Raw genomic sequence first — 18,885 nt, forward strand, 5'->3', positions numbered from 1 at the left:
GGTTTTTGTAGATTAAACACTTTATAAAGTAGTACACCGCTACAACAAAAACACTGCTCACACATTAATGCATAAGTGATAATAATATATATAACACTATGAAAGGAGCCATTTGGCATAACAAGTACTTTGCTGATAATAATTTTACTTAAGATTTTTAATGCTTTTACTTCACGCAATGGCGTATTTTCACACTGAGGTATTACTACTTTTACTGAAATAAAGGACCTGGATAATCTCTTCCACCTCTGCCTGTTATTTGGGATTCTGTGTATTCTGTGATTTCTCATAGTTGTGTGCCTGATGTTTATATTTTAACCTGTAAAGTGTGCAGAGAGTGTTTGGTTGATGGGTCCTTTAAAAAAAACTTTAAATTAGTTGACTTATTTAACTAATTAATGAACATAATAATCTGACTTGTGTTACAAAGCAGTAGCAAAGAAAAACATGCATCTTAATTTCAGTTGGACTTTTACTGGAAACTGGAATGTAGGGTGTAATAAAGTTATGCCGACCTTTGCACAACCCCTGCTTCTTTAAACCTAAATCTCCTCTTTAATCTCCTTCACACTTCTATGGCCAGAATGGATTTAATAGGCAAAACTTAACAGATCAAAGTTTGGACTGACACTGTTAGAAACTGGTGCTAAGTCATTCAAGACTTTCAACAAAAAGTAAACGCAGGTCACAATTTACACTAGTTCCAGTTTCTGGCTCCCTGTCACTATTGATTTCGAAATTCTTCTCTTGACATACAGTACAAGGCATCACATGGTCACATGGTGACAGTTTTAAAGAAGGGGGCTCATTTGTAATATGAGTAAAAAGGTGTTAAGACTCAAATTCAAAGCCCTGGTAATAAACTGGACATTATTAATAGTTAGTTTTTATTCAGTGTAATAAATGAATGCCAAATAAATAACTGAATATTCTAGCCTGAAACTATATCAATAAATAGCTGCTATTTGTAACTCCAAATAGCATACAGTCATGGACAGATTACAAGACAACGGGCCCCCCATCCTTCATATATAGGAGCAAGACACCGGGACTGAAAGAGACAACACGACTACAAACAACGCGGCCGCGTCCTTTGTAGTTGTGGTGTCTTCTTGTGGTTGTGTTGAATCTATTTGTGGTTGTTTTGCATCTCTCTGTTATCTCTGTGGTCATTTTACATCTCTGTGATTGTTTTGTCTCTTTGTGGTCGCTTTGCATCTCAGACATTTTTTGTCTTTTTGTGGTAGTTTTCGTCTCTTTTTGGTCGTTCTGTTTGGAAAAGTGCTAAATAAATTACGTTTTCTTGTTTTCCAAGCGCCCCACATGAAATTAAATTTTTAAAAAAAATAACGCTAGTTTATTTTGACTATATAGGTAAAAGAAAGTAAGAATAAAGCAAAGGACAAATTTGGGTTCATTAACTGTACCAAACAGCCATATTTTTTTATTTCACAATGACACATTGGACAGGTACTGTAGATATATATAGTATATCAAAAACACATCAGTTGACATGTCATATCTAAAATAAAAAAAAAAACACTTGTTTTCAATTTGCACAGAGAGCTCAAGTCTTAAAAGACACAGAATAAAAGTGACCGAACATTACAAATGAAGGAACGCGTCAAAATACATTTCCCAGCACATAGTTCTATATTGCATACACATTTTATCGGGAGTGGAAATCTGAAACGCATTGATGGATCACCTTTAAATGATATCTGTGGTGAAAATTCATAAAATTTCCAAGGCCACCGTATGGACTTTAATTCAGCAAAAACAGCCCGCTCAGCTGTCCAAAGCAGAGGACAGAAAAGCTATAGGAAGAGTCATTTCCTACACAGTTATGAGAAATGGTGGGGGATACCAGCAGGTACTGGTAAAGCAGCAACTGGAGCTTAGTGGAGCTCCTAAAAATTTAACACCAGGTGTCAGTTTGGTCATGCAAACATAGTAGAACATCCTGGAAATATAAAAACTCCCTCAGCATGGATTGTGACATGGTCCCGAAAACATTCATGAGGATTTTAAAGAAAAATCAACAGCCATCATCAGAAAGATTTCCAGTACAGATTCATAGAGAATAGTGTTTCATTAATGGCATACAGTGCTCATTTCAGTACAGACCCAACCCTCTGGCTTGCAAGGCATCAAATTTGTGAATGAACATTTAATTAGGTGACTGTGCCATTGCAAGAAGTTCAGTTACACTGTGTCTACTATACTTAGTGCTATACCACAGCAGTTGTTTGTATTTAAAAGGCAAGGTGAGAGAGGTGTTGATACGGCTTCTGTATCCAACTAATGATTACAATTAAAACTGAGTCAAGGCCAGAGAAAAAAACTCTTGAGAAACAAAATCATTATAAAACATCACATTTGAAAAACTGACTACAGCATAGATGGTCTGTCAAAAAAAGTTGACAGAAAAATTGCAAATAAGTTTCTATCGTCCAAACTAAATATTACAAACAGCATCTACAGAGAGAGATAGATTATTTCTAATAACTTAAATACTTAAATTAGTATGCAATACAATACTCTTCCATTTGGGGCCAGAGGGTAAGAAAATAGATCTGCTCAAAGCCTACGCAAAAAAACCAAAAAAAAGGTAGACTCTTTGCCAGCAGGTCCGTAGACTTAACATAATAACCTAGTGATGTGTGCTCCAACTTGCATGTGTTGTGTGTCCTTTTGGAGGAGAGGACGTCTCTCAGATCCCTTCAGTCCTGCAGTGAGAAGCTTTGGCACAGAAACACCATGGGACGAGATGACGCATCACAACACGGTGCTAATGAAGGACCCTCATGCAGGCCTCGCTCCAGTCCTGGAGGAGATAAGGTCAGTGAACCCCAACATGCATCGCCACCATGCTGCCAGGGCAACAGACAACAAGAGAGGGGCCGAGCGGCAGAGGAGAGGCTGGGAGTGAATGGAAATAGGTACACAGAGAGAGAGGAAAGATGCAAAGAAATGGCTCGAATGCATGAACACAGAAGGTTTTTGGGGAGGATTTTTCAGCCATAATAGCGGGCAATGACAGAGAATAAAAGGCTAAGGAAAATTATTTCCTTGTTGGGGTCATAACAGAACCACGGTTCAAAAAGATAACAGCCTCCACGATAATGATGATTTTAGCCTAATGTGGTGGTTTTCCAGCCTCTCCTCTGTTTCTCATTATCCCCTCCATCTCACAGAGATGACTCCACCTCTCTAGTGATGGTAACCTTGGCCTCTGACTGAGGGCGCACCTGAATGGCTGCAGCCTGCTCTGGGGTCTCATTGATCACCTCCAGGGCTGAAGCAGCAGCAGCCTCGCAGTCACTGCTGGTTTTCTTATCTGTGTTCTGTTTGTCCGCAGAGCCGCAACACAGCTTGGGAGCACACTGAGTCCGGCAGGAGAGCTCACAAAGGGAGTCTCGAGACTCCGAATTGAACGTGACAAACTCGGGCTGGATGGTGGTGGCGTGGATGCCCTCGTTGTGAAAGAAATCTTTAATGCGCTTGGCCACATCCATGTAAGATGTGGGGTCGTGGCACTTGATGTGCGCCGTGGCAATGATGCGACTGCCGGCCAGCTGCCAGATGTGCAGCTCGTGGATGGCCAGGACGCCGTCCAGACTCAGCAGCCGCTCATTGAGCCGGTGTATGTTGATTTGCTTGGGCACGGTCTGCAGCAGGATGAGGGCCGACTCTTTGAGCAGCGGGTAGGTAGTATACAGTAGGATGCCTACCATGATTATGCAGAGCGTGGGATCCAGGTAGAGAACCCAGCAGGGGCCGGCAAACTTCATGGCCGACACAGTGGGACCTTCCAGCAGGTCGACCAGGGTGTGATTGACATGCTGGTGGTCTGTGGTGTGGCTGTTGATACACGGGTTCACACACATCTCATCGGCTATGCAGGGCTGCCACACAAAGGTAAATATTATAGCAGTGACCACTACAATGACAGAGCCCAGGGCGTCACCCAACACATGCAGGAAGACTCCACGCATGTTGAGCTGCGACGACGCATCGTGGTCATGGTCCATCTCCTCATAGTGCGTGTTGCCATTCATCTGCACCTCTGTACTGTCTTTACAGCTGATTTCTGAAGATAAAAACAAAGGTTAGGTTAGTTTAGGGGGAACATGAAGTCAAAGTTGAATAACCAAATGGACTTTGACACTGAGATACTATTACAGCATTCAAAATACATATTACGGACAGCACAGGAACAGTAAGAAAATTAGAATTGCTGCTTTGAGAAATAACAGAAAAGAACAACAATAAGCTCATTATGGAGCGAAAACAAAGCTGTAACAATTAGCCTGAAGTAATGAGATTCCAAGAAGATGCTATCAGTGGCAGCCAGTTGATACATTTTTCAGTTACATCATTTGGGGTCAAAGCACAAGTCCATTTGAAACTTGAAACAAAAGAGACAGAACTCAACCTGCAATGTTATCAGGTGACACGTGTTGGAACTGCTTCAAAGTCAAGAGGAGGGCGACTTAGGGCAATTTACTAAGACATTCAGTCCATTAAGTCGACTTATTAATGATTTTTGTTCCTGTTAAGACTGTTCTAGCTTTCACTGTGGAAGACAATTCACTCTTGTGACTGAGTCTGTGGAATAACTGCTCGGGGCTATAAACAGGAGAAACATACCAGACAGCCATGCTGGATTATACGAAAGAAAACTCACAGCATGTGGGATCTTAAATGCTACAAAACACTGCAGTAATTCGCATCAAGCAAATTCAATTAGTAATTGCAGGCAGCGTATACACAACTCTGGGGGAATGGCACCTGAGCAATGGCTGCTCTCTTTCATCCTGGGACGCTTCTGGGTCATTCATCAACGACTAATGGTGTAGCTGGGGCTTTTGACTCCACAGTTACACTGATGTATGACCCAGTAACAGCAATCAGTGCACGGAGGAGGGGAGGATATAGCCTCCATTTATTGAAACTGGCGGGGCCTAATAGTTTGGGGGAGACATGGTCTTCTGTATGGGTTTAACCCTTCAGTGAGAGGGGGGAGGATGGGCGTTGGTCTGCTTGTTGACTATCTGGCCACAACAGACAGACAGAAGCATGAGCCGGTTTTATGTATGCTTGTAGTAACCTGGCACCAAGATGTGGCTGTGTAGCAATCAGGTTTCCACTATTGCATGAATTCACTTGTACAGTTTCTGCCAAATTGTGAGTAGTAACAATAATGCATGAGAGCGTCAGGAATTTGAGGTTTAAAAACAGGATGTTTCTTGGCTGAGTCTCACACATGCTTCTACATATCTCTATTTATAAGCCAGCTGATAGTAGTCAGCCTTACAAAGCGTGAAACCCGAGGCTTTCTCCGGGTTTTTTGTTTACGGTTGAAGGTGGCCACGTTTCCAAGGATAGAATAACCCACTAACAAATATCTGACAACAAACACAGATGTCTAAATGTCACTGTCATAGAAGAAACAAAAAGGCTTAGCCACTCAAACAGGGTGTCCTCAGGGAACACTGAAAATATACGTATGTGCTCTTATGCAATCCTGACTGCTGACAATGGCGATGGAGTCTAGCACATGCTTTCAGGTTAAATGTGGGACACAATGAGGCTGGATTTGTAGAGTTTTGACACTTGATACTGCCCTGTAGTATACACTGAAACATAAAAACACAGCGAAGGCCAACAAAGCAGATTGAACTCAACGAAAATGCTCCAACTTTCCATACTTACCATTTCTCGGTCTCACATCGCCCGGGCTGTTGTGACTTCCCACCAAGTTGTTGGTCTCCTCTCCTGAAGACCCGTTCCCAGTCTTCTGGGACTTGCCGGTTTTACCCCTCTTCTTCTTATTTCCATGAGAGTGGCCTCCGTGGGAGTGCCCGTGGCCTCCCCCGGCGTGGCCGTGGAACAAGCAGAGCCCGAGCAAGTTGACCAGGAGCCCCGCGGCACCCACCCCGGCGACCACTTTCGGGCTCTCGATCTCATGGGGCTCGGTGAAGCGCTCGACAGCCTCCAGGACGATGGTGAAGCACAGCGCCGTAAGGAAGACGGCGTTGACCAGAGCCCCCATCACCTCCGCCCGGATCCACCCGAAGGTGTTTTTGTTGGTCGCATGGGTTTTCTCGGCGAATCGCACCGCGACCAGAGCCACCACCAGCGCGATGACGTCCGACAGCATATGAAAGGAGTCCGACAGCATTGCTAGAGAAGAGGTCAACCGGCTGACCACCACTTCCACAATGAAAAACCCAAAAGTCAATGAGAGCATGCATAGCAGCCGGACACGATTAGGCTCGCAAGCCATTTTCCCTTCCTCACGGTCCTTCGACGAGTCACGTTTCGAGTTAACGTTAAATAGGGTTTCACTGTGTCTTCTAACGAGCTCACTAGGACATCAGCTAGCTAGCTCTCTGGTTCAACACAACTCCAAGCTAACGATTTACGTTAAGCTAGCTGGCTTCCTGAGACAATACGATCAATGCTAACGGCGTCTTCATTCACTGCTGTTATGCAGCGACGGCAGCATCACTCGGCTAAATATGAAGACGACCACAGGTGAAATTAATCCGGCATAAGATTTCTAGTTAGTTCGTATAGTTAACATAACGTGAAATACACCGTGGTTGTCACCAGTATATTCCAGACGTTTGCCGACGAGCTTCGGTTTGCAGACGGCTGAAACTTTGCACCCGAGCCGGTAAACTTTCCACACGGAACAAGGCGCTATAAAGACACGCCCCGGGCGGTTCCTATTGGTGGAGAGGGTACAAGATGGACTCTGATTGGTCAAATTTTGCAACTCTCGCAAGTAGGCGGAGCAAGTAAGCCAAACAACAGTGGTTGCTACGCACGCTAACGGCAACTATAATCTCGCGATGACACCCTTAATCGATATGTGAATCTTTTATAGTATCGTTCTACTTTAAATTGCAAAGATATTCAACAGGCATGAAATACATGGAGAAACACTGGCCGTTTACTGTATTCACCTTTTTATTGATGAATTTGTAGTGTATTTATCATCACTGAAGATGAAGCAATTTTGTCTTAGGTCTGCCTTAAATACCACCTTATAAGTGTTTTATTATTGACAATTTGATGTTTTACTGTACATGTTTTAAAGATATTCAATACTTTTTAATGGAATTAAACCAAACGTAGTTCTATCTTTTTTGTAAATAATTAGGCCTGTCTTTCATAGTTGGAAACCTATCTACTTGTTTTAGTCTTTTCATGTAATCAAATGTTAACTGGAGGCCTATTATTGAACAAAACCATAATATAATATAAATGTCCCTCTTAATTATACCCTCTAATCTGCTATTAATCAAAGAACAAACAGCTGTCATGTGTGCAGGCTTATTGCTGAGTTGCCTTTAATCACTGGCAGAAGTCTCTCCCAATTCAGTGGCTGACTTTTCATGGGAAACTGATGACCCCTTGTGGGAGTTATCAGTCTTGATGAAAGACTCTAGAGTGCATTTGTTAGTGTAATTGTAATGGAAATTTAAAAAAATATGTATTTTTGAGTCATTGTTTTGATTCATGTACAGCAGATTTCCCTAAACTTTACTAGAATTTACAATGTTAAAACTTTTTATATACATTTGTGGAATTATACTTTAAACCAAACTACTAGTATGTACATTTAATTTTACTATGTATGTAGAAATAGTATATATCTTTGGCACAAAAAAGTGATGAATAATGTTATTTTATCTTAATGTATTACTACAATTAGTAGTAATAATGTAATAACTTAAATTCACAAATATTCATTCTTCAGAGTTTAAATGTTCATTGTCGTCGCAGGTTCAGGAGTTGTTCTTATTATCACTGTTGTCTAAACCACACAAGTTTTTAAATTTTGTTGTATTGCTACAGATACAAGTCATCAAAGAATATGCCTTTTTATGTCTATTTCCAAGCAGTGTGTAAAAGAAAACTGACTTACACATATTTTGCAAGAATATACAGTACATTGACAATCACAATAGATCATCTATAAAATTCACATATCCACAAATCAAACTAGATCAAATTCAGACACTACAAAGCTTGCAAAAACATACACGACAATACACTGGTTTGAATCATTTGGCTTCACTACCGTCACAGCTACTGAATTATCACATAAATAAAGCTTAATTTACATCCAGTTATTATGACTCTTAGCAGAAGCTTTCACATTCAGTCACAAGTCAGACAGCGATATCTGTATGATCAGCGGATGCCGAGTATCTGCCTGCTCTTGAACTGACAGGTCTTCTCCACTTCGCTCAGTGTCTGAGCGCGCAGATTGGCCGCCTGCAGCCTCCTCAGAATCAGCTCCTGGGACGTCACACTCTGACGACCATCAGGCCGCTGGTTCTCTTTGCTCTCGCCAGCAAAGTGGACCTTCTTCTTGTCGGGTGAGAGGTTCTCCTCACCTAGGACCGAAACAGTAAGGAGTCACAGATTAACAGCGAGATCAGACTAAACTTTCTATCATCAGGCAGCCCTTACAACATTTTGCAATCCAACACGACAGCTAGATTTCAGATTGTCAGTTGTGTAATATGAGCTGAATTCTTTCTTCTTTTTTTTTTTTATAAAAATGCAGGTTTCATTTAATTAATTCTTTATTGGTGTATAAAAACAGTATTTACATGATTTAAAAAATAATAAATAAACTTGATTTTAGTCATCCACATTTCAAACAGAAGCATGAACCCATAAAAACATTGCTCAGTTCTGGTCTCGGTTCAGTAGGTCCAGAGGTCTTCGTCCAATTCCCATACCTATGTGTTTGCCATAGAACGGCGCCAGGTCTCTCTGCTGCTGTAGACGGTTGTAATTCTTCAGTAAACTCTCTGCTCTGAAAACAGTAGATTAGGATAAGTTAGCACCTATCAGTTGGTAAATGGCAGTATAGATTGTTTCATTTCTAGCCTTCTTAAAAAAAAGTTTTACCTTGCAAGCTTATCATTTGACAGTCGCTCACGAACACAAAGCTCCTGCTCTCTTTCTGCGATGAAAGGACAAAAAAACAAAAAATACACTAACAATTTTTTATTTGCACATACTTGAGATGCATGTATATATTATATCCACTGTCAGCCAGGTGCTGTAGATGTGGAAGAAACTTAATGTAGGTAAACACTTGGCTGCAACACTTCTGTCATAAGCAACATGAACAAACCTGTTCCAGTTAAACAAGTTTACTCGCAGAAAATGTGTTGCAAGAGGATAGTGTTAAAAAAATGGCAAAGTTACACAACTTCACTTATAGATCCCCTAATCACGTTAGAAAGATATCAATGCAATACTATTTACACCTGAAGAATAATATACAAAAAGTTTTCACAAAAGACAACACTGTATTAAGAATCCACAGCTACCAATCTTTCATCATAAGCAGCTGTGAATGAGTTTTGAAAATCCCAGCTGCAGGTCAGCAGGAGCCACACTGTCTCATGGAAAGGCCACAGTATGATTAAACCCTGACCAGACGTGGGTCAGTGTGGCAGAAAGGAGAGTAGAAATAAAAGTCTTACGCTCAAGCCTCTCCTCACGTTCCTTCAGTGCCCTTTCTCTGTCTCGCAGCGCCTGCTCCCTGAGTCTGAGCTCTGCGACAGAGGCGGGTGTTGGTTCAGCCGGCTTGTGAAGGGGACAGTCAGAGTCCGCCGACCTCCTTCGGAGTCGCACCTGCGCCCTCCTCTGCTCCTCGGCAACAGCGTCAGCCAACAGGCTGCTCTGGAGAATAGACTCCACAGAGGGCCTCAGATAGTCCTGGCAACAGAGAAACACTTATAATTGTACACTACCTACATCAAAACACAAACGGACTAGTACATGAGTAGCAGAAGCACAAGTAGAGCTGACAAAAGGAATGACTATCTTAACAAAATCATAGGAATGTTAAATAATTAATTTCTAACCGTCAAGTTGAGCATTTTGCTGAGTAAGGTGTTCAGTTCCTCAGAGTATCGGTACGGGATTCTTCTATACTTCCCCTCCCTGATCTTCTCTGCCAGCTCTTTTTGGTTGTAAGCAGTAAACGGAGGACTAGACAGGAGAGATCCAGGGAAAATGTCAGATTTGCAGTCAGCTGCTGGGGAAATCCGCTCAAGCAGAGGAGTTAGAAAACTTACGATAATGCACAGAGTTCATACAGCAAACATCCCAGTGACCAAATATCTGACTTCTCGTTGTAAGACATCCGGTTTATTTGTTCCTGAAAGACAAAATGTTGACAGATTGTGGCAATCAGGCTGCGATTAGGTTACAATCAGTCAAGAGGTCAGGTTAAATGCCCCAAATAGTCCCTTAAAAAAACGTCAAAAAAAGGTGAAGAAAAACCTCAGACACAGCAGGAATAAACAACTCACTGGAGACATGTAATAAGGCGTCCCGACGAATGTCTTTGCAAAACTTGTGTCATGGTTCAAGATCCTCGCTAGGCCAAAGTCTCCGAGCTTCACATTCTGTCTGATGTCGAGGAAGATGTTGGCTGGTTTCAGGTCTCGATGAAGAACCGTGGCCCTGCCATCACTGCGTCTGTGGCACTCCTTTAAGGCTAGTGTGAGCTGTGCCATGACTCGCAGGATGAACTGCTCCTCCAAATAACGCCTGTCATGGTAAAAACACACACTCTTAATTCTGCAGATACTGTCAGGAAGCACAGTTGTTGAGCGGAGGGACACATAACTCATAAATTGTATGTGTTTCAACACTAAGGTCACATAGCCACCTTTCCTTGATGCATCGGGTGATGAGGCTGGACAAATCCCCACCCTCGCAGTGCTCCATGACAATGTACAGCGTGGTGTTAGTCCGGTCTATGATGCGGTCATAGTACCTCACTATGTTAGGGTGTTTGAGCTCCCTCAGGAGGTTCACCTCCGACACCAGCATCTGCTTTTCGCTCTCCGCCATGGTGCCATAGTCCAGCTCCTTCCACACAAGGATCTACAAAAAAATAAAAAATTGGCTTAATTAACAAAGTAAGGCTGTAGCTGCAAAACCCCTGATCAGATGTAACTCAAATTAATTTCCCAGAGCCCAAGGTGACATATTCAAATAGCTTGCTTTATCCAATCAACAAAAGTTCACAATGTTATTAAACAGGGGTGAGGCAGCAAAGCTGGACCGAAGACATTTTTGCTCAAAAAATGTCTGAAACAATCGAGCAATTATTAAAAAAAGGTGCTGATTAATTTTCTGTTGGTCAACTAAAACTTTCAGCTTTAAATGGCTGCATTACATTGAGGTGTGTAAATGACAGAGTCTTACTTCAACACCTAAACGGAAAGAAGCCCCTATAATGTTACTGATTAACTAACTTCACTAACTACAACTGTGCTTTTCCTGCTGACAAATAGGTTAGGCCTTTCTCGAGATTTTAAATTTTTAGTATTTAGTTATATTTGTTCATTTTGGAAAATATACCAACGTACCTGCCATCCATTTGATGTAATTTATATTTCAGCACTATTACAATATTACCCCTTTTTGGATGTCCAACACTTGACAATGTTTATTCACCTTTCTGTTACTGACCGGAAGTTGTTGCTCGGTTTGTTGCTTTAGGTTTGTGCTAAAACATTAACACATGTTTAATATTTCTTCCTTGAAGTGCCTTTATTTTCTGAAAGAGCATGAACTATATCACACAATTACTGGTATTCACGTTCGGTACTTCAGCGTTAAACTAAACTGAAACTAACTTTAGTACAACGTTTTATCGAATAACAATAACAAACGGTCTCGTGGTTGCAACAAAGACCCCCGGGCAGGTTAACGTTACCTACAGGTGGACAAAAGTGTAAACGTTAACTCTTACTCACTTTCCCATCAGATTTCCGTCTTATTTTCTGGCATCTTCCATAGGAACCTGAGCCTATAGTGTACAACACCTCGTAATCCTCAACACGGGATGGCATCTTGCTTGTTTCAACAGAATCTAACGTTGAAAGTTACCTGCCTTAGCGTTAACGTTAGATGTTAAACCAGTTAACGTTAGGATAGACTCGGCTATAGTTAAACATAAACTTCATCTATCAATCAGCGACTTCCGAATTTGTCTATCAATTTACTCTTGTCCTGGGGGTGCCTTTGTTCCTGATAAATATGCTTAAATAGACCAAATGTTTGGCTTCTGGTTTCTTCGCTCGTGTGTATTGCAGTTTACAAAACAGGAAGCGCTTGCTCTCGGTTTAAATTGGTGCCCAAAACCTCGATCGTGATTGGCCTGCGTTCTCCGCACGGTGGCTCCTGATTGGTCAATGCGAAGATACAAGTTGTGAGGTTGCTAAGCGCCTGAAAACCGCGAGAGTAGAGCGGGTAGCTCGCACGTGTTCAACTCTCCGCAGGGTGGCGCCAAAAACACACGAGCTAAAGCCACGCTTTGGTCACCGTGGCAACCAGATTCCAGGAAATAGGGTAAGGATGATTAAATTATTTATGAAAAATGGAAAAAGATTTCGAAGATGATTTGATAAAAAAAAGACAATCTGATGAAGATAAATGGAGAATCAAAGTCTCACTATTATGTAATCTGTGCCATTAGTTGGACAGCTAATCAAAGTTTTCCCTTACTTGTATTTTTAACTGCAAGTCTATAATTTTTTTTTAATTATCATTATTATCTTATCTTACCTACCTGTATACATTTTAATACCACGTCTTCTGTTTATATATATGTTTTTATTTTATTTCACACTTGCTTTGGCAATGTCTGTTTGCCATGCCAGTAAAGCCCATTTGAATTTAATTGAATCAAAATGTTGATAAGACCAATGAGGTTTAGTCCTGGCTCCCCACTGCCCTATACATGAATGGCACTTTAAACAAATTTCAGCAGCTGACTCTAAATGGACGTTTAGCATTTTGGGACTGTTGAAACTGTTGTGCTTAGAGCTTCATGTCAGTTATTTCTTGGCTCAGATCAACACAGCGTTTTCTATTACTCTGAATTAGTATTTTATTTTATTCTGTATAAAAGTAAAATATGAAAAATAGAATGTAAAAGTAAACCCACCCCTTGTTTTATCAAATATTTATAGAGTATTTTAGCTCATTGGAATAGTCTTCATACTTCATTAAAGAGGTTATTTTTCAAGACAGGCCCACAAAATAAATAAGCAAAATAATTATTCTTTCATTTTCTTTTCAGTATGGATGTACAAATGTATTGACATTTATTTTTAGGTTTACTGTAGACTGTTCTACTCCTATGTTTGTAAATCATGTTTGGTTTTAAGGTGTATTGATGATATTGTAATTTTTTAAGTGTTAACATTTGTTGATTATACTGTATATTTAAATATGGACCCCAGGAAGAGTAGTTGTTGGCAAGTTAACAACTAATGGGGATAACAAACAAATAAAACTGTCACTAATAATTTCATTTTTGAAAGATATACATGTTCTGAACAGTGATCACCTTTGCTTTTCTCAGATGAAAATAGCATAATGTGTTAGATGTGACTGGAGAGCACAGTGACTGAGTTAGTACAGAGGTGGAGAACATTTTCTTCCAGCTGAAGCACTGGGACTTCACTTTTTCTCAAGGCAGAGTAAAAGTAGCTGTGTAGAAAATTAATCAAGCAAAGGTAAGAATAGCTCACTAAAAATATCCAAGGACCAATTAACATTTGAGCATATAAAGTTTTGTGTATTCTCTAAAATCTTCTCAACTGAAATTAACAGACTGTGTTTGGCAAAGTCCTTGCATACTTATTGATGCACAAATAGCAGCAATAAATACTTTCAAACAAACTGAAGCAGAGATTGTTAAAAAAGAAAGCATTTTTGCAGTCTTTGAATTGACTGACATGATCCTCAAGGTTTTGTTCGCCTCACTGTGTAATCTCCCCCTGTTATTCCTGAATACACGAAAAGGTCGCAGGCTGTCATCAGAGCAGTTTCCGTGGGTGCATATGTAAAACACAGGGGAGGCTGATGGCGTCTTATTGCCAGTCGTCACTTGATTTGACCAGCAGGACCACCTGAAGAGTCGCCATCTAGGAGCAGCGACACGTAGTGACCTCTCACTCTGCTCGTATTTCTGGGTATCACATATGTCATCATTATGAACTTATGAGCTCTGAGTGTATTGGTGTTAATGAAGAAAATCTAAAGTATATTTTATTCTGCAGGTGTCTTCTGATAAAAAAAACATTTTAGATTCATTTGAAACAAAGTAAACCCAACTATCCCCAACAATTGTCATAATTGATTAATTGTTTTAGCCATTTATTAAGCAAGAATGCTAAAGATTTGTTAGTTTCAGCTGCTCAAATGTGAGGATCTTTTTTTCTCAGTTGTACATATTTGTAAATTCAATATCTTTGGGTTTTGGACTGTTAGTCGGAGAAAGCAAGCAATTTTAAGACATTACCTTGGGGCATTTTACAGACAAAAAAACAAATGATAAAAAATTGATGGATTAACAAAAATAATTGTTAGTTTATTGAAACAGGCCTTTTTAAAATGTTCAAAGATGCTTTTTCTAAGCTTTGTGAACACCCAGATATCTATTTACAGTTTTACAAGGAACAACTTTCTACTTTTTTCTCCTCTGTACTGAGCTAATCTCTGTGGTTTTAGCTTTTTGCTGGTTTCACAAAGATTACATTTGATCCATAATATGTCTAAACTGCATTTACATAAGAATCTTATAGTTGAAATATACTGAGATCAAACTGATTAGATCTGGTTATTGACTGTAATATCATGAGTAAAGCAGCAGTGGCATTAGTTTAGGCGTGCATAATCAAAGCATGAGTAAATCCTAAATGTGACAGACAACGTTACATTTCTCATTACATGTGAATGATGCGTCCTGATCCCTGCCTGAGATAAATGCAGTCTGTGGGATTTCTGTCAGTAACGGCCCTCTCATGGGGGCAGCCACAGTAACAGTTGTGTTCAAATGATCCTTTTAGCCCTCTCTGGTGCCAGTACCACACACTAACAACACTCACACCAAGAGAGCGAGCGCCCGAGTCGGCCTGTCAGTCTGCCTCTGCAAAGGTCACTCCTACAAAGAGCTGGAGGAGTTTGGACATCAGCCAGAGGAACAGTTGGCAGCTAAAAACAACAGAGACAGTCGGGTGCCTAAGGCCGCTCTGACGTCAGCTGCCCCTGTTAAAGGCCAGGAGTTGAGAGGAAGCGACAGGGAGGACAGACAGCTACATCACATAATAACCTCCTCACCTCTGCTGGGGTGACTGCGGTGCTGTGATGGGGGTTTACAGGAGGCTTACGGTGCTCGTGTCACCTCTGACTCCTTTGTTTGGGTGCAGTTTCAGTCTTCTCAAGACAAGATAACACACATAAAAGGGTATACATTTTTTAACCACACTCACCCGGGTGTTTTCTTTTCTCTGGCGTTTCACACCCCCAGAGTGATATGGTGGCATTAATAATAGGAATATTAAAGGAATAGTTTGACATTTAGGGAAATGCTCTTGTTTGCTTTCTTACTGAGAGTTAGATGTGAAGACTGATACTGCTCTCTTATCTTTATGGTAAATATGAGGCTACAGCCAGCAGCCAGCTAACTTAGCTTAGCATAAAGGAAACAGGAGGAAACAGCTAGCCTGGCTCTGTCTGAAGGTAATAAAATCCACCTACCAGCACTAAAGATCACTAATTAACAGTATTAATTGTTTAATCCGCACGAAAACAAAGTGTAAGAACGACAACTTGCAGTTTTACTGTTATGGGCCGGACCATTTCTTGGCCATGACCAGAAACCTCCTGGAGTCTCCGCTGGTTGCCAGGCAACTGCTCCCAGCCAAGAAAAAGTCTGGCACATAACCCCCTTTCAAACGGTGAATTGTTGTTTTTACACTTTTGGTTTTTGTACAGATTAAACTAAGAAGATATAATGTATTGATGAATTGACCTTTAGAGGAGCTGGTAGGCAAGTTTTGTTACTTTTGGACAGAGCCAGGGGTAGCTGTTTCCAGTCTTTGTGCTAAGCTACTATAAGCTAACCGGCTGGTGGCTCCGGCTACATATTTGCAGACGAATACATGGTAACAATTTTCTCATCAAACTCTCAAGAAAGCAAGTGTATTCCCTAAAACATCAAACTATTGCTCTAAATTCAGTTGCTTTGAATCATCTGTAGGCGACCTGACAGAGCGAGTGGAAAGGGACCACAAGCAGGAAACAACAAACGTGTCTCCAGATAAGGTTTGGTGTGCTTACATTGAAATGTTTATCTGTGACATAACGAAACGTCGTGTAAGAGAAGCACAACTAGAGAAGAGGTCATAAAATCAGCAAACTGACTCAGTAATGTTAGCTGTATGGCAACATATTTCTTAAGTTTGCTAATGTAACGCTACTTTAAGAATGGAAGAACTGGAATCACCACAACCTTCCACCCTACTAGAAACAGAGGTGATAACAAGATGAAGAAGTGATGTATGCATGCATTAAAAACACAACACATTTTATTAAGTACCCTAGTGGTACCTAGTTTTCAATTTTTTGTGCAGAGGTTTATCCTGAGTGATTTTGACTCTGGTAGGACAACCTTTTCCAAATGCAAGTTTTCAATGCTTCGAGCAGCACAAATTATATTATGTTCACCTCCATTGTATTGGGGTGAAGGCAGAAATCTTCGAGACTGATATCTCAAAACCACAACACATTCAACTGAAACTATCTGCATGGCTAGACACCAGTAGGGGCAAAAGCTGTTTTGTAATTTGGATAAACTGCTATTGATGTTTGAGTTTCACTTAATCAATTGACATCAAAATTCATGTTTGTCACTGTTGCACTCCTGAGACATATAAACTCCAACGGGATAAATATTTGCATGAAACCTGTGACCCTAACACTGAGGGTCTGACAGCAGGAGGGGCCAGGGAGACGCTGTGATGCCAGCGGCTGCTGCAGTGACATTCAACCTGACCCTCCTCTCCACAGCTGGGTGTTTTAGTGCTTGCTGACTCAAGGGACGCGGCCACCACCGCAGCATCCATGAGGGAGCAGGCATCAAAGCGTGACATTGACGACCTTGGGGAGCAGTACCCGTGAAATAGTTCATTGCAGGTGTCCAATGAGGAACACTGGTGCTTCTGCAGAGGACACAAAGGTTCCTCTGGAGACTAATTTGTCTGTGTAATGTGGACGACCTTGGGAAGAGATTTGGAGCTGCACTGAGGAGTAGGATTCTCCATCCGGACACCACGCTGAGCAACAGCCACCCTGGCTCTCGTTGGTATGTTGGTGAAGCTTCGCGCATATTTAATCCCATTTTCCAGCTCACTTCCTGCTGTTTTCACTCTTGGTTCCCATTAGCTGCCTGAAGTGTGTGGCTTTCCTACATACCCGACCCTCCATATATCACTCCAGCTGCTATGTAGTTGATGGCACGCCACGCTGGCCTTGGTTTCCGTTTATCCTGTGAATCCAACAATTTTAAAGCAGATTGGCAAGTCAGGACATTTTGAATTCAGCTGATACATAGTATTTGACATGACGGGTATAATGTGACTTGACCATCACTCAAACTGCAAGTCAGTGATGATCAGAGGACAGAAGTGCTGTCGGATGAATGTGGCTAAATATGTTTACTCAGGTACCGTACTTACAGAAAGTTTGATATCTTGGGAAATACGCATACTCTCTTTCTTGCTGAGAGTTAGATGAGAAGATCGATACCACTCTCATAACTGTAGGATAAATATGAAGCTTAAGCAGGCAGCCAGTTAGCTTAGCTTAGCATAAAGACTGGTAACAGGGGGAAACAGCTAGCCTGGCTGTGTCCAAAGGTAACAAAATCTGCCACCCAGCACCTCCAAAGCTCACTAAAATATTGTTGTTTAAGTGTAAGAATGACAATTTGCAGTTTTACTGGGGGTTATGTGCCGGACCATTTCTTGGCCATGACCAGAAACCTCCTGGAGTCTCCGCTGGTTGCCAGGCAACTGCTCCCAGCCAAGAAAAAGTCTGGCACATAACCCCCCTTCAAAAGGTGAATTGTTGTTTTTACACTTTGGTTTTTGTACAGATTAAACAAACAAGATATAATGTATTGATGAATTGAGCTTTAGAGGAGCTGGGAGGCAAATGTGTTGAGCCAGGCTAGCTGTTTCCGGGCTCATTCCTATGTTCCCAGCATGTGTGTCTCTTGATATAAACTAACATTATAAGAGATTAGAGTAAGGGTCATCTTCGCAATTCAAATTGCAAAAGTACGAAGGGAGATGGACGTTTCAAATGCAGTTTGAATGGTAAAAACCCGTTCAGCCACTGTGGAGATATCAATGTCTAAAGTCACTGTCCTGCCTGCAAATTTGAGGGTATAGGTTTCAAGGAGTTTGAGTTTCAGTAGGATGTAAGCTGTAGGTGAGTGATTTCAACATATTGACCCAGGGAAACAATGAACATCTGGCCTAGGGAAAAGACACTGCTGAGAACATAAAACCCTTTTAAAGTTCTCCTTAATGTGTCATATTAAGAGGATATTGAGCTGGGGAGAATAGAGCCCTGGGAACATAAATACACTGTTTCCCCATTTCCAATCTTTGTGCTAAGCTACTATAAGCTAACTGGCTGGTGGCTCCAGCTACACATGTGCCAGACAGACACGTGAGTGGTATCGATTTTTACAAACCAGTGACTTACAACAGCTAGTGACCGACAGCACAGTTAAACAACAGGTACAGAGGTGAGCAAACAAGCTTTGGTTACCTGGAGACCATTCTCAGTGAAGAGAAAATGTCGTTGACATTTACATTTGCAGACAAGAGAGAACGCCTACTAGACAAGTGTAATTTAAAGGTCCAGTGTGTAGGATTTAGTGGCATCTAGAGGTGAAATTGCAACCATTTGAATACCGTTCGTCTCACCCTCCCCTTCCAAGCATGTAGGAGAAACTGCGGTGGC

General features: G+C 41.3%; 2 protein-coding genes across 2 annotated transcripts; both read right to left on the minus strand.

Moving 5' to 3' along the window:
• Window positions 1-1,413: 1,413 nt before the first annotated feature.
• On the minus strand, window positions 1,414-6,719 carry slc30a1a (solute carrier family 30 member 1a). Its single transcript, XM_044170010.1, has 2 exons — window positions 5,719-6,719; window positions 1,414-4,093 (listed from the first exon to the last, which is right to left on the minus strand). Exons 1-2 carry the CDS (start codon window positions 6,290-6,292, stop codon window positions 3,192-3,194), a joined length of 1,476 nt encoding a protein of 491 aa, XP_044025945.1. The 5' UTR covers window positions 6,293-6,719; the 3' UTR covers window positions 1,414-3,191.
• A 1,163-nt stretch (window positions 6,720-7,882) lies between these two features.
• nek2 (NIMA-related kinase 2) lies at window positions 7,883-12,158 on the minus strand. The gene is made up of 9 exons (XM_044170011.1): window positions 11,817-12,158; window positions 10,721-10,938; window positions 10,359-10,599; window positions 10,122-10,204; window positions 9,909-10,035; window positions 9,525-9,759; window positions 8,941-8,995; window positions 8,769-8,845; window positions 7,883-8,417 (listed from the first exon to the last, which is right to left on the minus strand). The coding sequence occupies exons 1-9, from the start codon at window positions 11,910-11,912 to the stop codon at window positions 8,212-8,214; spliced, it is 1,338 nt and encodes a 445-aa protein (XP_044025946.1). The 5' UTR covers window positions 11,913-12,158; the 3' UTR covers window positions 7,883-8,211.
• Between the last annotated feature and the right edge of the window lie 6,727 nt (window positions 12,159-18,885).

This window comes from Siniperca chuatsi, linkage group LG16, assembly GCF_020085105.1.
Source record: "Siniperca chuatsi isolate FFG_IHB_CAS linkage group LG16, ASM2008510v1, whole genome shotgun sequence".
In the NCBI taxonomy this organism is placed as follows: domain Eukaryota; kingdom Metazoa; phylum Chordata; class Actinopteri; order Centrarchiformes; family Sinipercidae; genus Siniperca; species Siniperca chuatsi.